Here is a 24,764-nt window from a genome sequence, read left to right as displayed (position 1 = left end):
ATAGCAAGGGACAAAATTGGTCATCTTGAAGATCAGAGTGGTCATTTATGCATGGAGCTGAAAAAAGTAGGGAGACTTTAAATGGATTTTGTTTTTTGCCTTCGTATTTACTTGGGAGATGGATGCAGAGTCTGTAGAAGTAAGGCAAAACAGCAGTGAGGTCATGGTCTGTATGAGAAAAATTAGGGTGGATAAATTCCCAGGGACTGACAAAGTGTTCCTTCAGACTTTGTGGGAGGTTAGTGCAGAAATTGCAGGGGCTCTAGCAGAGATATTTAAAATGTCTTTAGCAACTGGTGAGATACCAGAGGATTGGAGGATAGCTCATGTTGTTCTGTTGTTTAAGGAAGGCTCTACAAAGAAGCCAGGAAATTATGGGCCGGTGTAACTGATACCAGCTGTGGGTAAGTTATTGGAAGGTATTCTAAGGGACCGGATATATGAATATTTGAATCAGCAGGAATTGATTAGGGGTAGTTAACATGGCTTTGTGAGTGGTATGTCATGTCTAACCAATCTTATTGAGTTTTTCGGGGAATATACCAGGAATGTTAATGAAGGCAAGGCAGTGGATATTGCCTATATGGACATTAGCAAGGCCTTTATCAAGGACCTACATGAGAGGTTGAAGGTTCAGTCACTTGGCATTCAGGATGAGATAGTTAATTGGATTAGACATTGGCTTCAGGGGAGAAGATGGTAGTAGATAGCTGCCTCTATGACTGGAGGCCTGTGACTAGTGGTGTGCTACAGGGATCTGTTGTTGTCTGTCATTTATATCAATGATCTGGATGATAATCTTGTAAACTGGATCAGCAAATTTGCTGATGACACCAACATAGTGAACAGCAAGTGAGGCTATCAAAGCTTGCAGTGGGATTTAGACCAGCTGGAAAAATGGGCTCAAAAATTGGCTGATGGAATTTAATGCAGAAAAGTGTGAGGTGCTACACTTTGGGAGGACAAGCCAGGCTAGGACTTAACACGGTGAGTGGTAGGGCACTGAGGAGTGCAGTAGAACAAAGGGATCTTGGAATACAGGTCTGTAATTTGTTGTAAGTGGCGGCATAGGTAGATAGGATCATAAAGAAAGCTCTTGGCACATTGGCCTTCATAAATCTAAGTATTGAGTACAGGAGTTGGGATGTTATGTTGAAGTTGTATAAGAAATTGGTGAGGCTTATTTATGAGTATTGTGTGCCGTTTGGGTCATCTACCTACAGGAAAGGTATCAATAAGATTTAAAGCGTGCAGAGAAAATATTGCCGGACCTTGAGGACCTGAGTTACAGGGAGAGGTTGAGTAGGTTAAGACTAATCCCTATAGATAGAATAAATGCAAGCAGGCTTTTTCCTCTGATGTTAGGTGAAACTAGAACTAGAGGTCATGGTTCAAGGGTGAAAAGTGAAATGTTTAAGGGGAACATGAGGGAGAACTACTTCACTCGGAGGTGGTGGGAGTGTGGAATGAGCTACCAGTGGAAGTAGTGGATTGAAGTTTGTTTTCAACATTCATGAGAAATTTGGGCAAGTACATTATGGGCCTGAAAATAGATAAGTCCCCTCGTCCTGATGGAATGCATTACTGAAAGAAATGGCAGAAATTATAGTAGAGGCTTTGGTGATGATTTACCAAAATTCTCTGGGCTTTGGGCAAGTTCCCACAGATTGGAAGACAGCAAATGTCATGCCACTGTTCAAAAAAGGATGTAGGCAAAAGGCAGGTAACTGTAGGCCAGTTAGTTTAACATCTGTTGTTGGGAAAATGCTTGAAGCTATCATTAAAGAAATAGCGAGGCATCTGGAAAGAAATGGATCCATCAGGCAGACGCAGCATGGATTCAGCAAAGGTAGGTCCTGTTTGACAAACTTACTGGAGTTCTTTGAGGACATAACAAGCGCAGTTCATAGAAGGGAACAGGTGGACGTTGTTTATTTGGATTTCCAGAAAGCATTTGATAAGGTGCCACATAAAAGACTTATTCATAAGATAAGGATGCACAGAGTTGGGGGTGATGTAGTAGCATGGATAGAGGATTGGTTAACTAAAAGAAAGCACAAAGTTGGGATACATGAGTGTTACTCTGGTTGGCAATCAGTGGTGAGCAGTGTGCCACAGGGGTCAGTGTTGGGCCCACAACTGTCACAATATACGTTAATGATTAGGAAGAGAGGACCGAGTGTAGTGTATCTAAGTTTGCTGACAACACTAAATTGAATGGAAAAGCAAATTGTGCAGAAGGCACAGAGAGTCTGCAGAGGGGTATAAATAGGTTAAGTGAGTGGACAAGGGTCTGGCAGATTGAGTACAATGTTGGTAAATGTGAGGTCATTCACTTTGGAAGGAAAATGAAAGAGGTGATTATTATTTAAATAGTAAAAAGTTAAATGGTAAAAAGACTGTGCAGAGGGACTTGAGTGCTTGTGCATGAATCACAAAAGTTTGGTTTACTGGTGCAGCAGGCTATCAAGAAGGCAAATGGAATGTTGGCCTTCATTGCTAGAGGGATTGAATTTTAGAGCAGGGAGGTTATGCTGCAACTGTACGGGGTACTGGTGAGGCTGCACCAGGAGTACTGTGTGTTGTTCTGGTCTCCTTACTTGAAGAACGACATACTGGCTTTGGAGGTGGTGCAGAGGAGGTTCACCCTGGTAGGTTCCAGAGATGAGGGGGTTAGACTGTGAGGAGAGATTGAGTCGCCTGGGATTGTACTCGCTGGAACCTTCAAAAGAATGAGAGGAGATCTTATAGAAACATATAAAATTATGAAAGGGATAGATAATTTAGAGGTAGGAAAGTTGTTTCCACTAGCAGGTGAGGCTAGAACTAGGGGACATAGCCTCAAGATTTTGGGGAGTAGATTTAGGACGGAGATGAGAAGGAACTGTATTTCCCAGAGAGTGATGAATCTGTGGAATTGTCTGCCCAATGAAGCAGTGGAGGTTGCCTCAGTAACTATATTTAAGACAAGGTTGAATAGATTTTTGGATAGTATAGAAATTAAGGGTTATGGGGAAAAGGCAGGTAGTTGGAGATGAGTCCATGTCCAGATGCCATGATCTTATTGAATGGTGGAACAGGCCTTCTCCTGCTCCTATTTCTTATGCACATGTATGAGAGGGGTTTGGTGTGCTATGGTCTAGGTGTATGTTGATGAGACTAGGCAGATTAATAGTTCCACACAGACTAGATGGGCTAATGGGCCTGTTTCTGTGTTGTCGTATTCTATGACTCTGTTACAATCTATCTGCAAAGCAAAGCCAGTTCAATTAATACACTGTTCTCTAAATGATGACAGAATGTCACTTGTGTTTGGCATTAGTACAGATCTAAGTTTAAATTATTTGAGTTTTGTTGTGAAGTTACCAGGACAACATAGATTTTATGTCTGTTGTTATTAAGGAAGATAAAGTGCTCAGATGAGCACTTAAATCAGATGAAGTATGTGGAACTATAAAGTTCAGTATTATGAGCAGCATTGACTTACTCAGCCCATAATGTTTCTGAGGCACTGCCAAAAGCTAGATTGAGGAGGTTCCCAATACTGCAGAGTCACTGGCTGCTTATGATCTTTGGGGCAGAACTGACATGCTAAATTCTTTTGGTAATTTAGAAAGTTACCCAAAACTTTTCCAATAAAAGATGAAAATTTTTATTCACAAATTTATATAACAATTCATTTTTAATCCTCTCATCCAGGATTAAGGCACAAAATGAAAATGCAACCTTTTGTAAATTTATAGCAGAGTAAATTATTTCTTAACTATTGTACACAGTTGCAATATTCATCAAATAATCAACCAATACTGTTTGTCAAAGAATTTATTTTTGGCTTACAAGCAACATTTTCATTGTAAAGTCATCTGTATTGTTTACTGATATGCTGATGTGTATTACCAGAGTTGCACAATACTGTACGTCATTATTTGCTTTGCCTGCATATTTAAAACATCAGTCCTTAAATTTGCCTTTTGCATATTAATGTTTTTCTTAAAAACTTCCCATGGCAAGTTGACAGAATAGCAAGCTGTTCATTGGATGGTCAGGAAAGCATGCAATCTGCGTGTAAGTAAAAAAGGCTTGTATGCTTGATTGGTAGGATTGCAAATTGTGAAACAATACTAGGACTGAGAATGAGCTGCAAGTTAGAATGTGTAAATTAAGTGAAAAAATATGATGGAGAGGGAAAGGCTACATAAGGAGAGGAAAATGAGTTTAAGAAAAAGTAAACAACACACATAAAATGCTGGAGGAACTCAGCAGACCAGGCAGCATCTACAGAAAAGAGTACAGTCAATGTTTTGGGCCAAGACCGTTCAGCAGGTCCTGCTGAATTTTGTGTGTGTTGCTTGGATTTCCAGTATCTGTAGATTTTCTCTTGTTTGTGTTAAGAAAGAGTAATATTTCTAAAATATTCAATTATAATTAAAATGAAGGAAGAACATTCACCTTTGGAATAATGTTATAAAACATATTAATTGTCAGAGAGGTTGACTGGGAATATTAATAAATATATAAAAGGGTATTTACTTGGAAATGGAAAGGCTTAATGTTCTTTGGCTATCTTTGTTCTACAGCCACTTCAGGTTTCAATGTTCAAGCCAAAATTATGGCACTTTTTTCCTTTAACAATCTTTTTATTAAATGAAAAAGTACATATATATATCTGGGATCTGGGGATACATGTCCACAGATCCCTGAAAGTTGCCTCACAGGTAGATAGGGTAGTTAAGAAAGCTTATGGGGTGTTAACTTTCATAAGTCGAGGGATAGAGTTTAAGAGATGCGATGTAATGATGCAGCTCTATAAAACTCTGGTTAGGCCGCACTTGGAGTACTGTGTCCAGTTCTGGTAGCCTCAATATAGGAAGGATGTGGAAGCATTGGAAAGGGTACAGAGGAGATTTACCAGGATGCTGCCTGGTTTAGAGTGTATGGATTATGATCAGAGATTAAGGGAGCTGGGGCTTTACTCTTTGGAGAGAAGGAGGATGAGAGAAGATATGATAGAGGTGTACAAGATATTAAGAGGAATAGATAGAGTGGATAGCTAGCACCTCTTCCCCAGGGCATCACTGCTTAGTACAAGAGGACATGGCTTTAAGGTAAAGGGAGGGAAATTCAAGGGGGATATTAGAGGAAGGTTTTTCACTCAGAGAGTGGTTGGTGCGTGGAATGCACTGCCTGAGTCAGTGGTGGAGGCAGATACACTAGTGAAGTTTAAGAGACTACTAGACAGGTATATGGAGGAATTTAAGGTGGGGGGTAATATGGGAGGCAGGGTTTGAGGGTCGGCACAACATTGTGGGCCAAAGGGCCTGTAATGTACTGTACTATTTTATTTTTTATATATATATATGTATATACACACACACATAAGCAAGAGGAGAATTGTCACAAATATCTATATCAATAGTTTGAATAAAAGGAAAAATAAACATTATCAAGATCAAACATAGTATTAATCTAATAGTATATAATAAAGAGAAAGGTAATTGATTCTCCTATTATCCATAAAAAGAAAAAAAATAAAGAAACTTTCATAATTGACGTGTACAGAAAAAAACCCAAAACACACAAAAAAAAAGAAAGCAAAAAAAAACAAGAAAAAACTTTCTGATCAAATCCAAAACTTCAAAAAGGCCCTTTTTACAAATCTTGAAGGAAAATGCAGATCTGTCCAGCAATTTCTAGATATCTGCATTTATCTGAGTATCTGAACTCTCCAAAAGCTTCTGTAGCAGTTGCACGTTAGTTACATCAAGAAGTGTTAGATTTGCTGTTACATTCACAGAAATTTCTGTGAATTTCTGGGCCAGTGAATGTTGACATGTGTAGCACTCACTGTAACTGAAAGTATATCCATATTATAATTCAGTAAAGATAAAGTCTGCATAACTTTTACTTTTATTCCTTAGAACCTGGAAGCAATTTTGAAATATCCATTCCAGCAGAGGTGAAATCTTGGATTTGGTTGATTGATATGGAGCGCACCATTTCTTTCACTATTGGGAAATGTCTTGGAGAGATGCTGCAAGGTCCTCTTTGTTCATCAGAAGAAGTAAATTCAGCTTACTGGCTGCAAAGCCAGCTCCTCAGCAATGGCCTTGAAAACGACAGTGAACAGCTTGGTAGGTCAATAATTTTTTATCCCCATTTGTCACTTTAAAATAAAAAGATTTTAAACCAAGATTCTACCTGAATAGAGTAGTTTAATGCACTATTCTGGATTCTATGTAAAGGTCTTTGCACCCTAACTTGTATGTAATATTTGTAAATATTATGGCTATCAAAGGATTTTGTTTTCCTCAGTTATCATTTTGAGGCCTGATTTCCTCTGGTTTAAGCTGACGTCGTAGCTCTGTTTCCATTGGTAATATCACAACTAAGCAGACAACTTTGCATTATATATTTTTTTTGAATCAAGTATTGATTTGTGAACAGTAATAATGAATCATACCAAAAATCCAAACTCCTACATCATAAAAATTTGTGCTTACCTGCCCATTTCACTCCTCATTATTATTATTTTGTTTTGGTTAAGCTGTGGGGCGACTGCCTTCTGGGATGTAGATGTTTTCTGCCCTTTCTGTTCTACAGAACTGAGTTGCTTTTGAGTTCCTTATCTTCCGCTCGGCAAAATGCTTGTTTAAGATTGATAGAGTTATACAGTATTTCTGTATGGAAATAAGCCCACAGCCAAATGGACCGTGCCAATCAAAGCATCTTCACTGCAGGTCCTGGATCCTTGCATTTGACCCATAGCTCTCCAAATCCTTGCTCCCATGCCTCTTAAGTATTGAAATTGCATCCCCCTCAACCAGTACAGTCCATGTATTCACTACTCTCTCTGTATAAAGAAGTTAACCTCTCAGGTCTCTTTTAAATCTCTCCCCTCTTATCATGTTTGTATCTGCTTTCTAGTTTAGACTCCCCTACCCTGGTAAAAAGGCAATGACCATCCACTTTATCTATGCCCCTCATTATTTTCTATATTTTTGAGGCACTTCCCATTCTCATACACTCCAAGGAATAAAGATCCAGCATAGCCGACTTCTTCCTATAACTCAGGACCTCTAGTCCAGGCAACATTCTTGTAAATCTTTTCCTCACCCTCTCCAGCTTCACTCTCCACTTGACTGTACAACCATTGCAAAATCTTTGATTTTGAAATGTGATTTTGCAAGATGTGAAACAAGTACTTTTTATTATATGAATCTAGAATTTGTTTTAAAAGTACATTTTTAGTACAGTTTCAAAAGAAAAATTCTTTAAGATAGTTCTCAATGATCTTTGTATTTTCTTTCCAAAGATTCTTACATTAATAGCCTAACTACAAGGGCATTGGCTCATTCTGCGGAAAGGAAGTCATTTGAGTTTCAAGTTTCTGAAAACACTGCTGTACTAATAGACATTGCGCTTGGTGCCACAATAGAGCCAGGGTTCAAAATCTGGAGCAGAATGCAGCACTACGCCATCAGCAACGGTATCTTTCTCTCTCCACTTTTTTATGAATGGTTATTTTGTTGTTATGTATTAGAAATCAAGTATTTGGTTATGATTAATTGTATATGGACTTTATTTATGGAGTAATTTAATATTATTTTCTTTTTAAAATCTTGGAGGAACTCTTTAGGTTGTTGAAATCATGCAATTGAAAGCACATCAGTTGTATACTCCTAGATGGAAGAGAAATATTGTAAATGGCAGATTGAGAAGAATTATGTAATTGTGGACTTAAATTAGATCTTTTCTGGCAGAAACTGTATATCTTTTCCTTAAGGAATGAGTTTGATCCACGATGCTTTATATATGTAATTTATTTATCTATATATATCAAAGGCCTGAATAAATAAATAAATATATCTATTCAGGCCTTTGATATTTCCTCATTTTGGTTATGTTACTACTTCATGGTACTTTATGTTTTACAAAATAGTTCTCTCAATCTCATGTATTTTATATCACATCTGATTGGCTAAAGTATGATGATGATGATGTTGAGGCTTCCGGTGTTCAGGGTCGAGCATGGGTGCTGCATCCTAGCTGTCTAGATATGCAATTCAGGGCAGTACAATATGGAGTGCAAGCTGTTGTCCGTGTAGCAAGCTCCCCCTCTCCACTCATCTGATGAACCCAAAGGAACGGCAGAGATCGATGCAGTTTGCCACCAGCAGCATCACAGGCCTTGCTAGTCTGAGTTGAACTTAATGTAGGACTGCTTTAGGGAGTCCAGTTCCAGATTTTTCCCTCTGAGTTTATTCCCAAAGCCTTCCCCATGAGTGGGTATAGTCGCAAGACAGCAGAAGTTTGAGATCAGAGTTTTCCTCCTCCTAGATGAGCTGCCAACCATGGCTGATGAGCCCCATCAGCTCAAAGCAACTGGGCAACTGGTTTTAAGGCACCAGTAACCCACCTTTGCCCCTTATAGTGTCAGTAGAAATGGTTCCGCTGAGCTTAGTAGCTAAGCTACATGTGAAAGCCAGGAGCTGGACTTTGTTGTCAGAGGCTATTTGAGGCGCACATCATTGAGAGCAATTAATAGATAGTGGGAGCTTATCCCCACTACCACCCCTGGCTACAATAACCTTAAGGAACCCTTAAATATTATAATCACATTGAGTTGCATAAAAATTCCAACATGAAGAAATTTGATTAACTAATGAGTCCACATAAGATTTGTTCTCAATGAGTGGCAATTGAACCATAGGTGTTCACTTTACATCGATAGTTCTTTATTCCTTATTGCTTCTTAGTAGCCAGTGCTAGTACTGTCTGGCGTTGGTCTGGCTTCAGATCCAGTTGTTCAACCCATCAACGTTCCATGATCTTGCTCACCCTTAAGTTTACCCTTGCTCAAACTCCAATAAGCGTATAGGCTATTTTCTCTTTACCACATCAAATCATTTATAATCATATCGTTCCATAAAGAGAAGGTGAGAAACTCCTCATTTGAGCAAGAGTATATACTTAAAAGCTTGTATTCCTCACTGCATGTCAAATATGTCTCAATTTGAGCTGTAACAGTCCTTTCAAATCTTCCAGTTTACTCTAAAAAGAAACTAACTCACATGGATTTTTCACTTCCTATTAAATTACTGCATAATCTCTACAATCTAATATCTCTGAGGACACAATATCCTTCACTAAATTCTCCATTATTCCTTGCTGTTTTATATTGAACTCCATTCCACTTTTACTTTCCCTGAAATCATTTCTTGTCTCTAGCTCTTTAATCTAATTATCTCTTCCATTACTTGCCAAGTTCTGGCCACTGCCCAGCCTCACAGAGGCATCTTTTGTAGCTAGCTGTGGGTTTAGACATGGATATCACAAACACGAGAAATCCTGATGAAGGGTCTCGGCCTGAAATGTCGACTATGTACTCTTTTCCATAGATATAGCCTGGCCTGCTGACTTCCTCCTACATTTTGTGTGTGATAGCCATGGATATCCTTTGCTTTGAAATTTCTTCTCCAAACTCTACCACCTCAGTTCCGTTTCTCCTTAAAACAGTCCCCTTCAAACAGGCTTTTGTTACAGCTTCTGAAAGTAGACTGTATATGTTAAGGTTAATGTAGCAGTCATGAGTTCAAATCCCCTCAAGGCAAAGTGTTATTTAATAAAAGCAGTATTTTGTAAATTGACACCAAAAATTTATTGTGACGTCTGTATGGTTATAAAGATTAAAATTATCCTTTTAAAAAAGAATTCAAGGAACAGAATTTGAAACTCCTATCAAATCTGGACAGTACAATATTTAAGAAACTAATTTATTTTAGATTCTTAATATCTGTTGGGCAATGAGAAATCTTATGCAGATAAAAAAAGAACTATTAATAAGCAGCTTTATTAGGAGTAGAGTATGTTTTATCCCCAGAAAAATTATGTAGGTATTCTCCCTTTTGTTTCAGAGTGGGAACACAGTACTAATGGAGATCATTTGCTGAACATTGTCTCAAGATTTGTCCTTGCAGTATTACTTAAACACACAGGATTATTGCAAGAAGCCTGCAAGGATGATTGGTAACTTAATTAAAATTATTTTAAAAGCTATACATATTTTTTTACAAGAGTGAAAATAAACAAAGTGAACTACCTTGTGTTGGAAAGTGTATGCATTTCTCATGTTATTTTATCATTACAATTTACCCTGAACCCCTTTACAATTTATTGTTGTTTATGCATGTTAAATAAAACCTATTTTCCAGCACATTTCTTTTTCAATTCTACTTCCTTTGTTTTATATTCAGTTTAGAAAATGATGTTATGCTAGAGCTGATTAGTTGTTGAACATTAAAACATTATGTATCTGGAATGATAGAAGAGTTCAAGGTAGTTATTGGCTAATTGGAGATAGCTGGTTTCATTGGAACCTAAATAGACGAATAGGGGAGTGCATTGAAACATTGGAAGAAGTTTAATATTAGAAAGAACATCAGCATTCAAAGTGAAGAAATGAAGATGTAGAATTAAAAATGAAACAGAAAAGGAACAGTGATAATAAACGCCATGTCTGTTTCTAGCAAAGAAGTTGCATAATGTTGACACGAGACTGTAGATGCTGGAAATCTGGGGCAATGCCTACAAAATGTTAGAGGAACTCAGCAGGTCAAACAGCATCTATGGAGGGAAATAAAAAGCTTGCAATTTGCATCATGCACCATCACCAGGGCTGCCTCATCGGGCAACTTCTTTCTCTTCCATTGCTGCTGCCCAAACTGCTAATTTCCTCCAGCATGCTGTGTGTGTAGCTGAATATATCCACTGCAGAGAACAAAAAAAAGGAGCAAATTATTTTAAAAGAATAGTTTGGCGAGTAACAAAATGGAACATAAACATTAACAGTATAAAGGAAAGATGGCAGCCAAAAGCTATTAAGTAAGCATTCTGCGTCTGCCTTAACACACCTTAGAACCTTAGGATGCTGTCAATGTCAAGAAAAAAGTAGCAGAAAAATTAGAATAAAAATGAAAGCTAGTTGACAAATCTCCAAATAGAAAAGTAACCCAAGGCAGCAAGATTCATTCAAGACCATTGAAGGGGAGGTAAAGATGAAGATAGTAGAAAATCTGGAGACTATCTCCTAAAATGTGTCAAGTATTAAAGATGTCTGTTAAAACCTTTATTAGCTGGGCCGCATAGTCCTTCAGCCGCTGACCGGGTATGTTGTCTGGCACTCCAGCTTTGCATGGGCTTACCCTGGCTAGGGTCCTCCTCACCTCATCTGTGGCTAGACAAGGTTCCTCAAGAAGAGAAGTGGCTTTCCTCAATGTCACATCATTCAATTGGTCAAGCCATGCAGAGAAAGCATTCAGACTATCAGGAAAGGAGGGTTTCTGTCATTGAAGTGCAGGGTTATGGTTTGTATACAGTGTCACATGCGCCATGTATTGACTGTAACTAAGAGTCTGGACTCCATAAACAACATTATGCTGGTTTGATGCACTGGCCTTCCAGGTTCCGTGACCTAGATTGAGTACAAACTTGCAGTGATGTCCGGGTAGAGCAGTTTCTTCTCCCTTTGACCATTTGCTTTTCCTCCAGATGCTTTGGGCTTCTCACACATCCAATGTATATATGGGTTGGTGGATTCATTGACCGTTGTTAATTGCCTTAATTGTGTAGGTAGAATTTGGAGAGTTGATAGGAATGAGGAATAAGTAAAATGTGATTGGTGTAAATGGGAGCTTGTTAGTCAGCACAAATGTGCTGGCTCATGGGGTTTTATTTCTATGATGCATTATGTTAAGAGCTTATTTGGTGTTAAAAATTCTGAGTTTGAACATCTCTGCTTACTTTGAATGCTGATGTTCTTCATAATATTAATGCCATTGAGTGGAAAAGACATTAGGAACCATAACCCCCTATAAATCCCATAATTACCTATTAGAAAGTAGCAATGAGGTACAAAAAGCAGAAAACAAAGAATGTTTGAAAACACATTTTAATCAGTGATCTGTTTCTGTATCAGAAATGGTGCAGGCACACATTTTTTAATAATCATTGTTCTTAAGGCTCCTGGATTTTGGAAGACATTATTTTCCAGATGTTCCACATATTTTACAGCTGCCAGCCCAGTGAAAGACTTGTTGAAATATATCAGTGTGTCTACAGAGTTAGAAGTGCACTCCTGGCTCAAAAGAATGTGACCCATAATGCTGCAAATGTTCAGCTGTCTGATTGGTCTAGACAGGTAAGAGATTGAATCATTGTACATGAGGTATCATGTATTCCCAAACAATGTATTTCTTATGGAACTGTAGGGACTATTAACTCTTATCTTTTTTGATAGCACTTTCAATTTTCCCTTCAAGTGATTTCTACCATGTTAAATTCTGCCTGCTTCCATTTGTTAAATACATTGAGATGTTTTTGCATAAATATTTCTTTGTTCCAATTATTAGCTATAATTACTGTATTTCAGTATTCTAATTTATTTATTGCTGGATTATGAATGTTGTTGACAAGGATGGCATTTATTAACCATACTGAAGGATCTTTGAAGCTGTAGTTTGCTAAGCCAGTTCAGAGGACAGTTACAGGTTCCCCCCGCTATCCAAAGGTAGAGCGTTCCTAAGAAACCGTTCGTAAGCCGAAATGTCATAAAGCAAAGAAGCAATTGCCATTAATTTATATGGGAAAATTTTTGAGCATTCCCAGACCCAAAAAATAACCTACCAAATCAAACCAAATAGCACATAAAACCTAAAATAACACAAACATATAGTAAAAGCAGGAATTATATGATAAATATACAGCCTATAGAAATATTGTATGTATGATGTAGTTTCACTTATCAAAATCAGGAAGACAGCTAGTCAAAATTGATTTGGAGGAAAAAAATCGGCACGTACACGCATACGTACGTGCCTACACGCATGCGCACACAACTGCGCACACAAGGCTTCACGGTCATGGTAGTCTTTCTCGGGATAAGCACAAGTATAAAGTGGGCGTCTTCCTTTTGTAAAAAGTGAAAATCCTCTTTGGTTAGCGAAAACAGGTACTAATGTTTGTCTCGTAACAGGGTGCTGTCGTAAAGCGAACATTCGAAAAATGGGGGCCACCTGTATAAGTTAACCTCTTTTGAGGGCCTCCAATGTTGTAAGCTAGATGGCTGAGATCAGGAGATTTCCTTTCCTGCTGGATGACATTATATATTGGATGGAATTACAGAGTTACAGAGGGTTGTAGGGTCAGCCAACTCTATCGTGGACACTAGCCTCCCACCATCAATGACATCTTTAATAGGCAATGCCTCAAGAAAGTGGCATTCATCACTGGGGATCCTCACAATCATGGATCATGCCTTTTTCTCATTACTGGAATCGGGGAGGTACAGGAGCTGCAGATGCACACTCAGCATTTCAGAAGCAGCTTCTTCCCCTCTGCCGCCACCAGATTTCTGAATTGGCCATGAACCTATGTACTGCAAAATACTGCTGCTGCAAAACGACATATGTTAGTGATAATAAATCTCATTCTGATTCTGATATGGCAAGTTTGTTTTCATTGGTAATGACATTGAGCATAAACTTGTGGAAGCTCATGTTGCAGTGGTATGGAGTTTTTGTTTAGGCCACATTTGGAGTTTTGCGTGCTGTTAGTTTCTAGTGGATTGTGGAGATTTTGGAGAGGGTTCTAAAGATGTTGCCTGGATTAAAGAGAATTAGCTCTTAAGAAAAGCTAGACAAACTTAGATTGCTTTCCCTGGAGTGCTGAATGCTAACCTAATAGAAGCTGCAACAGAATCGAGCATTGGCATCTTTTTCTCCCGGAGTGTAAACGCCAAATACTAGAGGGCATAGCTTTAAGGAGCGAGGCAGAAAGCTTGAAGGAGATATGTGAGACAAGTTTTTTTAAATATAGTATGGTAGGTGCTTGAAATGTGCTGCTGGATGGTAAAAGAGATATGTTTAAGAGGCATTTAGACTTGCAGGGAATGAAGAGTTATGGTCGTATGCAGGCAGGTGGAATTGATTAATTTTAACATCATGGTCGACACGGACATCATGGGCCAAAGAGCCTTTTGCTGTGCTGCACTGTTCTATGTTATTTAACCAGAATGGGTTTGGAGGCCAAATGACCACTGCCAACCTGTTTCTATGATTCAGAGATAAAGTGGAAGGAAACTGAAGAGGAGGAGCAAAATAGATCAAAGAGATTTATAAAATGCTCTGCTGTTTGTCAATCATCTCATCAGCAGTTCACACTGACTCAAAAACACATGATTTGACTGGCTGTTGGCCAAGTGAATTTTGTTACAAGACAACAGGCTTGTTGTGACTGCAAATCAATGTAATAAAAGGTTGGACAGCTATAGTTTCAAAGAGTAATAAATGTGAAATACAGTATTAAATATAATACATTTAATTTTTTTGTATGTTAAGGTCTATTTTTTTTAGTTTTCAGATATCTCAGAAGATGTCGAGGATGAGCCACAAGAAAGCTGTAGTACTTCTGCTAAGCCAAATGAGAATAATAGGCGATCAGAAGAACCAAAGTACAATATGGAAAGGGAGATGGTCCTGCTGGATACAGAGGAGTTTCCAAAGATAAGCAGTGTGTAAACAAAGATTGTATTGAATTTTGACAGCTTAAAAATGCCTTTGATGTGCAATATCACTGTAAACCTGTGGAAAGGTATAGCATCTGTACGCTATATTGAAAATATTTACAAAAGGCTTTCTATCAGTTTATTTATCATGTACATAATGAATGAAGATTCAGCCTGTTTCATAATGTTCCTCAGAAACATTGGCCAAGAATTTCATTGAAGTAGAAAGCCACTCACACTTCCTACCCACTTACTTCCAATGTCCAACCATCCCTATGCAGATCCTCAGCAGTTCTTTAAGAAGCTTTCACAACAATCACATGACCCTTCACATTGGTGGAGCTAAAACAAGTGCCACTTACCAAAATGCAGGAAAAGTGTCAGACTAAATTGACTGTGAGTGCTGTCAAAACATTTTTTTTTTAAAACTTGTATAGTAGTGCTTGAAAAAGTAAATATCAAAAAAAACATTTTAAGTAAGCTTAATTAATTCAGTAGATGTGATTTGTCTGATGCATTTCTTGAAATGAATCCTCAAATTGCCTAACCCAGTGTAGGTTCGGGGAGCATATTTATTTAGCCACACTGGCAGGAAATTAAAACCTGTAAGTTCATGTACACTTTGTTTGGATGTCCTGAATTATTCAAGTCTTGATAAAATCCTGACAGTGCTACAGCAACAACATAAGTAAATGCAAGGTATTTGAAACTGTTATATAGAATGTGCTATTAAGTAGAAAGATTCCATAATCTGCTACAGTAATTTATTTTAAATATGGGGAAATGTACAGAAATTAAGGATAGCTTTTTATGAAAAACAAAAATGTACTCAGATGGATGTACTCAGAATCTGTGAAGAGGGAAACAGGTGATAATTTGTGTCAATGATCAAGCATCAAATGATCATTATCTTGAATTGTTAATTCTTTCCCCTCCCAGATACCAGCTGACACAGAGTATCACCAGCATTTCTTTTTTTTAATTATTCCATCTACAGTTATTTTGCTTTTCAATTTTTATTTAAAATTTCTGTTGCAAAAAGAAATGTTAAATAATTAATGTTAATTGTCTTTCCCTGTATTGCAGAGGTATTGGAGTGTTTCCTTGCTCGAAAGGCAGCTTGTCATGAAAATGAAACTGTTTATGAATACTCAGGCCTAAGCACCCAGCCCAACAGTACAGGCAGTGTGGAAGTTACAGAAAGCGAGGGTGCTCAGAAAGAGAAAGAAACTGATTCAGAAGACCAATATTCCTCTACTTCCATATGCCACAATGTAATTGGTCGTTGTGCATTCCTTATTCTTGGGGTAAGAGCCATATGGTTGGAAAACGTATGTCAAGAATCAACGTCTGGTCAAGTTAGGTGAGTCACCAAAATTTATTTTCTGTGCTCCTATCACGTTTTTACCTTTTTTCACTTGCTCTTTTTTCATTTGTTTGTGCTTTCTTTAGTTTGTTCTTTAATTGAGAAAGTAAGATCAACACTTTCTTTTGTGGAAGCATGGTTTCCTTGAATCAGTGTGCTCTGACTGTGTCACTTCAAACATTCTCTACTTTCTCATTCCAATTCGTTTATCTGAATCATGTCAAACTTGTCTTTTGTTTTTGTATTACTGCTTGCGAACAAAAATCAAAGTAGAAAGAGGCTTTAAATAGATGTCATCTCTTTAGACTTAGTTTCTGTTTTGTGGCAAATGAATTTTGGTAGCCAGAAGATGTAAATTTGATGTAATTTTACTTTTTCATAGGAAGGCAACTTCTTTCCAAGAGGAACAGTCATTTCGGGCAAGACTGAGACCAAATCAAAGTGATTCTGATGCAAGGAAACAAGTGAATAAAGAAGTACGTGTGGCATGAATCTTGTAGCATAGAGACCACTCATCACACAGAACTGCTAATCTGTTGCCAAAGCACACTAATTTACCTGTAGATAAGACTACTTGTACATTTGCTTAGCATCTTTTTTATAACTAGTTTTGCACTTGGATGAACTGTTAGCATCTTCTCTGTATTTAATCAAATTGTATTTACACTTGTGAATCCAAATTGTTGATTTAATATTGCTGAAGTAATAATCCTAATGCTGTGTTTAAAAGAAATCTCCAATTCTCTGCTGTACACCATATGTATTTTTATCCCAACCTTGCACATTCCTATTAGCTGTTAAATCTTTTATTGATGATAATGGCTGGTTCTTCGCTTGTAAAGATCAGGAGAGAAATTGAATCAGAGGGTGATAGTGGAACATCCTCTCTCAGATCGGAGGATTGTAGACCAAGTGGTGTGCAGCAGAAATCAGAGCTAGGCCCTCTTTTATTCATCGTCTTTATTAACAATATGCATGAGAATGCAGTTGGCTTGGCTAGTAAGTTTTGTAGATGAACAAGGACCTGGACCCACTGCAATTTGCCTATCGCCACAATAGGTCAACAGCAGATGCAATCCCAATGGCTCTGCACAAGGCTTTAGACCACCTGGACAACACAAACACCTACGTCAGGATGCTGTTCTTCGACTATAGCTCAGCATTTAATACCATCATTCCCACAATCCTGATTGAGAAGTTGCAGAACCTGGGCCTCTGTACCTCCCTCTGCAAATGCATCATCGACTTCCTAACTGGAAGACCACAATCTGTGCAGATTGTTGATAACATCTCCTCCTTGCTGACGATCAACACTGGCGCACCTCAGGGGTATGTGCTTAGCCCACTGCTCTACTCTCTATATACATGTGACTGTGCGGCTAGGCATAGCTCAAACACCATCTACAAACATATAAATTTGCTGACGATACAACCATTGTTGGTAGAATCTCAGGTAGAGACGAGAGGGCGTATAGGAGTGAGATATACCAACTAGTGGAGTGTCGCCACAGCAATAACCTGACACTCAACATCAGTAAGATGAAAGAGCTGATTTTGGACTTCAGGAAGGGTGAGACTGAAGCTCATAGAGGGATCAGAAGAGGAGAGAGTGAGCAGTTTCAAGTTCCTGGGTGTCATGATCTCTGAAGCTCTAACCTGGTCCCAACGTATCGATGTAGTTATAAAGAAGGCAAGACAGCATCAATACTTCATTAGGAATTCGAAGGGATTTGGCATGTCAACAAATACAGTTGGCCCTCCTTATCCGCAAGTTCTGCATCCGTGAATTCAACCAACTGCAAATCGAGAAAACCTGGAAGTGCTCTTCCAGCACTTGTTCAAGCATGTACAGACTTTTTTTCTTGTCATTATTCCCTAAGCAATGCAGTATAACAACTATTTTACATAGTACATTGTATTAGGTATTATAAGTAATCTAGAGATGATTTAAAGTATACGGGAGGATGTGAGTGGATTATCATGGATCGAGATTTTTAAAAATCGGAAGTTCTCTTACTAAGTAAATCAGAACAGGTATATCCGGTATTATTTAGCGTCAGTTAGTCAAATGTTTGTCTTAGCATACTGTATATATTTTACCTTTCTATGCATATAAAACACTTAAGAATGTATGATTGAGCGCCGGGCTCGGGAACGGAAGTTCCTGAGTTCGATCCAGTGACAGACCACTTTCGAGTGCGCTCTCCATCCGTGCCGGGTTGATGTGGAGGATCAAAAACTCAAAACCCCAAAACCCAATAATTAAACCACTGTGTTGCTCAGTAATAATTGTAGCTTTCATCAGGGCAGGGCCTTTCTCACTTTATCCTTTAAAATTGTTCCGATCGTTGACCAATGTAATCTAACGCTTTTACAATGACCAATGGCGTTTCACCTTTTTCCAATTGCTTTATTATTTCCACTTCATTTTCAATTGTGATCGTGATTATTTTTGTGAACAGAAACACTGCAGATTCAGAGCTCTGCCACCGGGTCCTAATGTCCACCACACGGAGACAGGTTAAATAAGGTCTGGGGTTCCGTTGGGTCCTAAGGTCCACTGAATTGAGACAGGTTGAACAAGGGACTTGAGCATCCACGTTTTTTGGTATCCGCGAGGGGACCCGGAACCAATCCCGCGCGGATAAGGAGGGCTGACTGTACACTCAAAAACTTCTATAGTTGTATCGTGGAGAGCATTCTGACAGGCTGCATCACTGGCTGCATTCAGGGGCTACTGCACAAGACCGAAAGAAGCTGCAGAAGGTTATAAATCTAGTCAGCTCCATCTTGGGTACCAGCCTACAAAGTACACCGGACATCTTCAAGGTGCGGTGTCTCAGAAAGGCAGCGTCCATCATTAAGGACCCCCAGCACCCAGGGCATGCCCTTTTCTCACTGTTACCATCAGGTAGGAGGTACAGAAGCCTGAAGGCACTCATGCAGCAATTCAGGAACAGCTTTTTCCCCTCTGCCATCTGATTCCTGAATGGACATTGAATCTTTGGACACTACCTTGCTTTCTTTTAATATACAGTATTTCCATTGCACGTTTTTAAAAATCTATTCAATATATGTATACCGTAATTGATTTACTTACTATTTTTTATTTTATTTATTTTTTTCTCTGCTAGATTATGTATTGCATTGAACTGCTGCTGCTGCTGCTGCTGCTGCTACTAAGTTAACAAATTTCACGTCACATACCAGTGATAATAAACCTGATTCTGATACCAAAACCAGTGGTATAATGGACACTGAAGAATGTTATCTAAAATTATAATAGGAAATCAATCAGCTGGGGAAGTGGGTAGATGGAACTTATCTCACATAATTGCAATGTTTTGCATTTTGGTAAATTGAACAAGTCAGGACTTGCACAATAAATGGCAGGGCCTGGAGAGTGCCGTACAAGAGAAAAACCTAGGGGCATACACATATAGTTCACTGAAAGTGGCTCCACATATCAACAGGATGGTGAAGAGGCATTTGGTATGCAACACACACAAAATGCTGGAGGAACTCAGCAGGCCAGGCAGGATCTGTGGAAAAGAGTGCAGTCGACATTTTGGGCCAAGACCCGTTAGCAGGACGAGCATTTGGTATGCATGCCTGCATTAGCCGGGTACTGAGCACAAGAGTTGGGACATGTTACAGCTGTCCTAGACATTGGTGGGACAACACGGAGTATACTGTACATTTCTGGTCATTCAGCTATAGGAAAAATGTTATTAAAATGGAAAGGGTGCAGAAAATACTCAAAAGAATGTTACTACAATGGGAAGGCTTGAGTTATAAGGTGTGACTAGACAGGTTGGGGCTTTTGTTTCTGGAGTATATGAGGCTGAAGGGAGACAACCTTGCTCTTCCAACCTGAAAGTGACCTTACATTGGTAGCAGAGAAGGTCATCCACCAACACATTGGAACAGGAGTGAGGGTAGGAATTGAAATGGTTGGCCACCAGGAAGTTTTGTTTTTTTGCAGGTGAAGCTGAGATGCTTGACAAAGCAGTCCCTCAATCTGCATTTGTTGTCACCAGTGTAGAGGAGGCTGCATCAGGAGCACTGAATACAGTAGATGACCCCAACAGATTTACAGAAGTACAGCTTGGGGCTCTGAATGGAGGTGAGGAGCAGGGTGAATGGGTAGGTGTAGCATTTTGCCACTTTCAAGGACAGGTGCCAGGAGGGAGATTAGTGGGGAGGGATGAGTGGATATAGAAATGACAAATTCAGCAGAAGGTATCGAGTGGGGGGAGGGGAGAGATAAAGTTGTGTTTGGTGCTAGGATCCCATTGAAGCTGGCAGAAATTGCGGAGAATAATGTGTTGGATATGGAGGCTCTGGAGTGGTAGGTGAGGACAAGGGGAACTCTATTCCTGTTAAGGCAGTGGGAAGATGGGGTGAAGGCAAATATCCAAGAAATGGTGGAGTATCTGATCCCACATTGAGGACAGCATCAATGGTAAATGAAGGGAAACCCTGTTCTTCGAAGAAAGAGGATATATCTGATGTCCTGAAATGGAAAGTCTCAACCTGGGAATAGATACGGTGGAGACAAAGGAACTGAGAAAAGGTAATGGCATTTTTACAGGAGGCAGGGTGAGAAGAGATATAGTCAAGGAAGCTTTGGATTAAAAGTTGGACAGTTAGTTTCTAGTGATGGAGGCAGAGAGATCAAGAAAGGGGAGAGCGGTGTCAGAAATGTTCTAAGTGAAAGGGTGGAAGTTGGATGCAAAGTTAATCAAATTGACAAGCTCAGCATGGTGCATGAAACCTAACCAATGCATTCATCAAAGATAGTTTGGGAACATTACCAGGGAAAGCTTGGAACATGGACTGGTCCATGAAACTAATGAAAAGGCAGGCTTAACTGGAGCCCATGTTAGGTGCCTGTGGCTACACCTTGAATATGGAGAAAGTGGGAGAAGCCACTGTAGGTGATTTGTCATTTTCTTTTGCAATGGCGCCAAACTAATCTGTTTCAAATTTACAACCAGATTCCAAAAATTACCTCAAACAAAATATAAAAATAAATTTATATTTATACTCCTTGAAGATTTTTTTGAATTTTGTTTTGTTCACTGTCACTCCACTCTCATTCTCTCATTTAGTTTCCTCTCATTTAAGTTTTCACTTCTCCAGTCTTTTTATTCTTGATTTTCTCCTGTACTACCAAGTGGCGATCTCAGGAAACACTTACTTTTCTCTCTCCCTTTTCCTTGTCAGGTAGCTCTATCTTTGATTGCCCTATCATTCTTTGCTCTGAGAGTATATTTATACTGTACCCTAATCATTTCTTTAATAGCTAACACATATTCATTACAATTTACAGATGCCCAGCGCATCTGTAGTTGTGAACTTCCCATGATTCAAGACATTTACAAAGACAGGTGTGAAAAACGGGCCTGAAGGATCATTGGGGACCCGAGTCACCCCAACCACAAACTGTTCCAGCTGCTACCATCCGGGAGACGGTATCGCAGCATAAAAGCCAGGACCAACAGGCTCTGGGACAGCTTCTTCCAGCAGTCCATCAGACTGATTAACTCATGCTGATTTGAGTGTATTTCTATGTTACATTGACTGTTCTATTTATTATAAGTTATTATAAATTACTACGATTGCACATTTAGACAGAGACATGATGTAAAGATTTTTACTCCTCATGTATGTGAAGGATGTAAGAAATAAAGTCAATTCAATTTTGCCTTCTGATGTTTGACTTCAGATTTGTTTTGAGCCCAGTGAAATTAGCACCCCCCCCCCCCTTCAATTAGATATTACATTCTTGTGTTTGTCCCCTGGCAAGTTAAATCCACATTAGTGATTAGTGTAATTTTTGGTGTTTACTTGATTATCTGAATATGTTTATGGGAATCAGGGATATAATACTTGCAATATTGATGAGTAAAATGAGTGGACATCGAATTTGCACTACTGATATTAAACAACTGTTTAAAAATTTGTCATCTATTCAAAACAATCAATAGCACTAACTTGTAAATAGAAACACAGTATGAAAAGCCTTAAAGTTTATTTTTATTGTAGACCGAGTCCTTGTTTTTAATATGCATCATCATAGTTATTGTATATGTAAAGATTTTGCTTGAAATATCTACCTGATATCTATTCAATTGTTTTATATCTGCTCCTGGAACACAAACAGTACTTTTGTTAGGATAGAAAAATTATGATGTTTGAGGATTTATCTCTCCACTTCGACTTCTGTTATGATGTCTTAATATATTACTTTTCATTTGATTTAATATATTAAATTTGTATTCCAGATTACTGAAGGCCCCACAAGAATACAAACAAGATCATCTGACCAGACTTTAGGTATGGTTTGCAAACACTCATCGACTGTGTCATTTAACGGTGTCATTATTTGTTAAATACTACAATGTAAGTGGGTAGTGGGGTACTTCATTATACAACTTTGCAAATTATCCAAAACTAAATTTGGGGTGCACGGTACAGTTTTTAAGATGCAACTTTCAAAATGATCTTCATTATGTAAATCAAAGCATCAACCAGTAGTATTTAGGCAAGTCTGTTGATTTTAAAACTTGTATTGTAAAAAGATAAAACTTACATTGCAAAAATATAATTAAAATCACTGAAGGACAATGTAATCTAGGCTTTTAAAATACAGTAACCTTAAAATAATAATATGTAGCCATAACATTAAAAATGGAAAACAGTATGCGTCAAATTTGAGCACAAGCAGTTATTTCAGCTGAAGTGCAATTCCCTTGCACTTCACCTGAAATAAATATTTGTACTATCAGAATCAGGTTTATTATTACTGGTATATGTTATTTGTTAACATTGCAGCAGTTCAATACAATACATGATAATATTGAAAGAAGAGAAATAAATAACAGTAAGTATGCATGTATATTGAATAGATTTTTAAAAAATGCAAAACAAATAATATATTAAAAAATGAGATAGTGTTCTTGGGTTTAATATCAATTTAGGCATCATAAAATTATTATTTTACAGATGCTGCTATAGGGTTTATTAAACAAGAACAGGCCTCTATTATACATAGATTAAAATAGATTATTTTTTATTTAATTGTGATTTTAAGAGATTACCTTGTTTTTATTTCATCAAATTCCTTTACACCTTATATAGGAATGCCCTTGTGTTCACGAGGCATTATGAAGGATGCTTGGCACTTGCTACGACAATGTATTAGTCCAACAGAGAGTACTCAGACCTCTACATTGGCTCCATTGCTGAATGACATCTTTCAATTCCTATGTGGGCATCTTACTCAGACCTCAAATCTGGTTGAACAAGAGACTGGCAAAGAGGCGGACCCTAAAGTGGTTATCACAGCAATGGGTCACCAGCAAAAGCGAGCAGAGGTAGGCATGCTAGTCTGCTTGGCTGCCCGGAATATCTTCCACTGATACCACAAATGTGTTTGACTAAATAAACTGAGGAACAGTGGTTGGATTAATTTTGTATAAACAATCAAACAAGTATATTTAACTCACTATTCATTCCAATTTAATATGTAATTAAAGTAACTAATGAATAACATTTCATTGAATTACAGCAAGAAATGGTTTTTTGCATTTCATAGCTCTACCAGTTTTGTGAAGTTTTTTGCTTAGCAAGGTTTAATATTGATTAGACACCCCAGTAAAAGATATTATGACTTCTGCTAACATTGCTACCTCAGATAGACCATCTCTGCCTGGAAATTCAGTTAGAATTAGAATATTATTTCTTACAACTATCTCACAATATGAGGGAGTAAAAATCTTTATGTTGCATTTTTGTTGGTATATACAAGCAATAAGGAAGGGAAATGTGAGAGGATGTTGCCCAAGCACTAGGATTGTATAGATAGTTGTTTTGTATACATGTATGTACAGTCAGATATGCAATCAAATCAATGTGTATTGATAAATCTGATGGCCAAGTGAAAGAAGCTGTGCAGAGCCTGTCGGTCCTGGCCTTATATCTACCATACTGTTTGCCAGATAGTAGCAGCTAAAACAGTTTGTGGTTGGGACGGCTGGAGTCCCTGATGATCCTCTGGGCACTTTTTACGGACCTGCTGGTAGAAATGTCCTGAATAGAGGAAAGTTCACTGGGCTGTCCACACCACTCTCTTCAATTGAGGGTAGTACAGTTCCTGTACCAGACTGTGACACAGCCAGTCAGGATGCTCTCAGTGATGCTCCTGTAGAAAGTCCTGAGGATTTGGGGACTGTTGTCAAACTTCTTCAGCTGTCTGAGGTGAAAGAGGCACTGTCATGCTTTTTTCACCACACAGCCGGTATGTACAGTCCAGGTGGGATCTTCAGTGATGTGTATACCGAGGGACTTAAAACTACTCACCCTCTCAACTACAGTCCCATTGATGTCAATAGGGACTAGCCTGTCTCCATTCCTCCTGTAATCTACGATCAACTCCTTTGTATTTTTGACATTAAAGGAGAGGTTGTTTTCTTGACACCACTGCGTTGACTTCTCCTGTAGGCTGTCTCATCATTGTTGGAAATAAGGCCTATCAATGCCATGTCATCTGTAAATTTGATCAGCAGACTGGAGCTGTGTGTGGCAACACAGTCGTGCGTGTATAAGGAATAGAGGAGGGGGTTCAGGACACAAGACACAGCCCTGGGGGACTCCTGTGTTGAGGGTCAGAGGAGCCGAGGTGAAGATGCCCATCCTTACCACCTTCTGGCCATCTGATAGGAAGTCTGAGGTCCAGCTGCACAAGGCGGGGTGCAGGCCAAGGTCTCTGAGCTTCTTGGGGAGCCGGGGGAATTATGGTGTTGATTACTGAACTGTAGTCCAAGAACGGCA

At 38.6% G+C, this 24,764-nt stretch overlaps 1 protein-coding gene across 4 annotated transcripts in view; it reads left to right on the top strand.

The window, feature by feature from the left end:
• LOC140737724 (probable E3 ubiquitin-protein ligase HERC1) overlaps nucleotides 1-24,764 on the top strand; it is a 273,953-nt gene that overhangs the window by 76,993 nt on the left and 172,196 nt on the right. For all 4 annotated transcript variants that reach the window (XM_073064301.1, XM_073064302.1, XM_073064299.1 and 1 more), the window contains 9 exons: nucleotides 5,919-6,131; nucleotides 7,313-7,486; nucleotides 9,915-10,026; nucleotides 12,070-12,196; nucleotides 14,409-14,565; nucleotides 15,647-15,923; nucleotides 16,309-16,402; nucleotides 22,217-22,268; nucleotides 23,073-23,308. In XM_073064301.1, the coding sequence (XP_072920402.1) occupies nucleotides 5,919-6,131; nucleotides 7,313-7,486; nucleotides 9,915-10,026; nucleotides 12,070-12,196; nucleotides 14,409-14,565; nucleotides 15,647-15,923; nucleotides 16,309-16,402; nucleotides 22,217-22,268; nucleotides 23,073-23,308 (1,442 nt within the window). The remainder of the gene's footprint in view (nucleotides 1-5,918; nucleotides 6,132-7,312; nucleotides 7,487-9,914; nucleotides 10,027-12,069; nucleotides 12,197-14,408; nucleotides 14,566-15,646; nucleotides 15,924-16,308; nucleotides 16,403-22,216; nucleotides 22,269-23,072; nucleotides 23,309-24,764) is intronic.

The sequence above is a fragment of the Hemitrygon akajei genome, chromosome 13 (assembly GCF_048418815.1).
Source record: "Hemitrygon akajei chromosome 13, sHemAka1.3, whole genome shotgun sequence".
NCBI classification, from domain to species: domain Eukaryota; kingdom Metazoa; phylum Chordata; class Chondrichthyes; order Myliobatiformes; family Dasyatidae; genus Hemitrygon; species Hemitrygon akajei.
The sequence above is the reverse complement of the archived record's forward strand: the minus strand, read 5'-3'. Positions and strand labels throughout refer to the sequence as shown.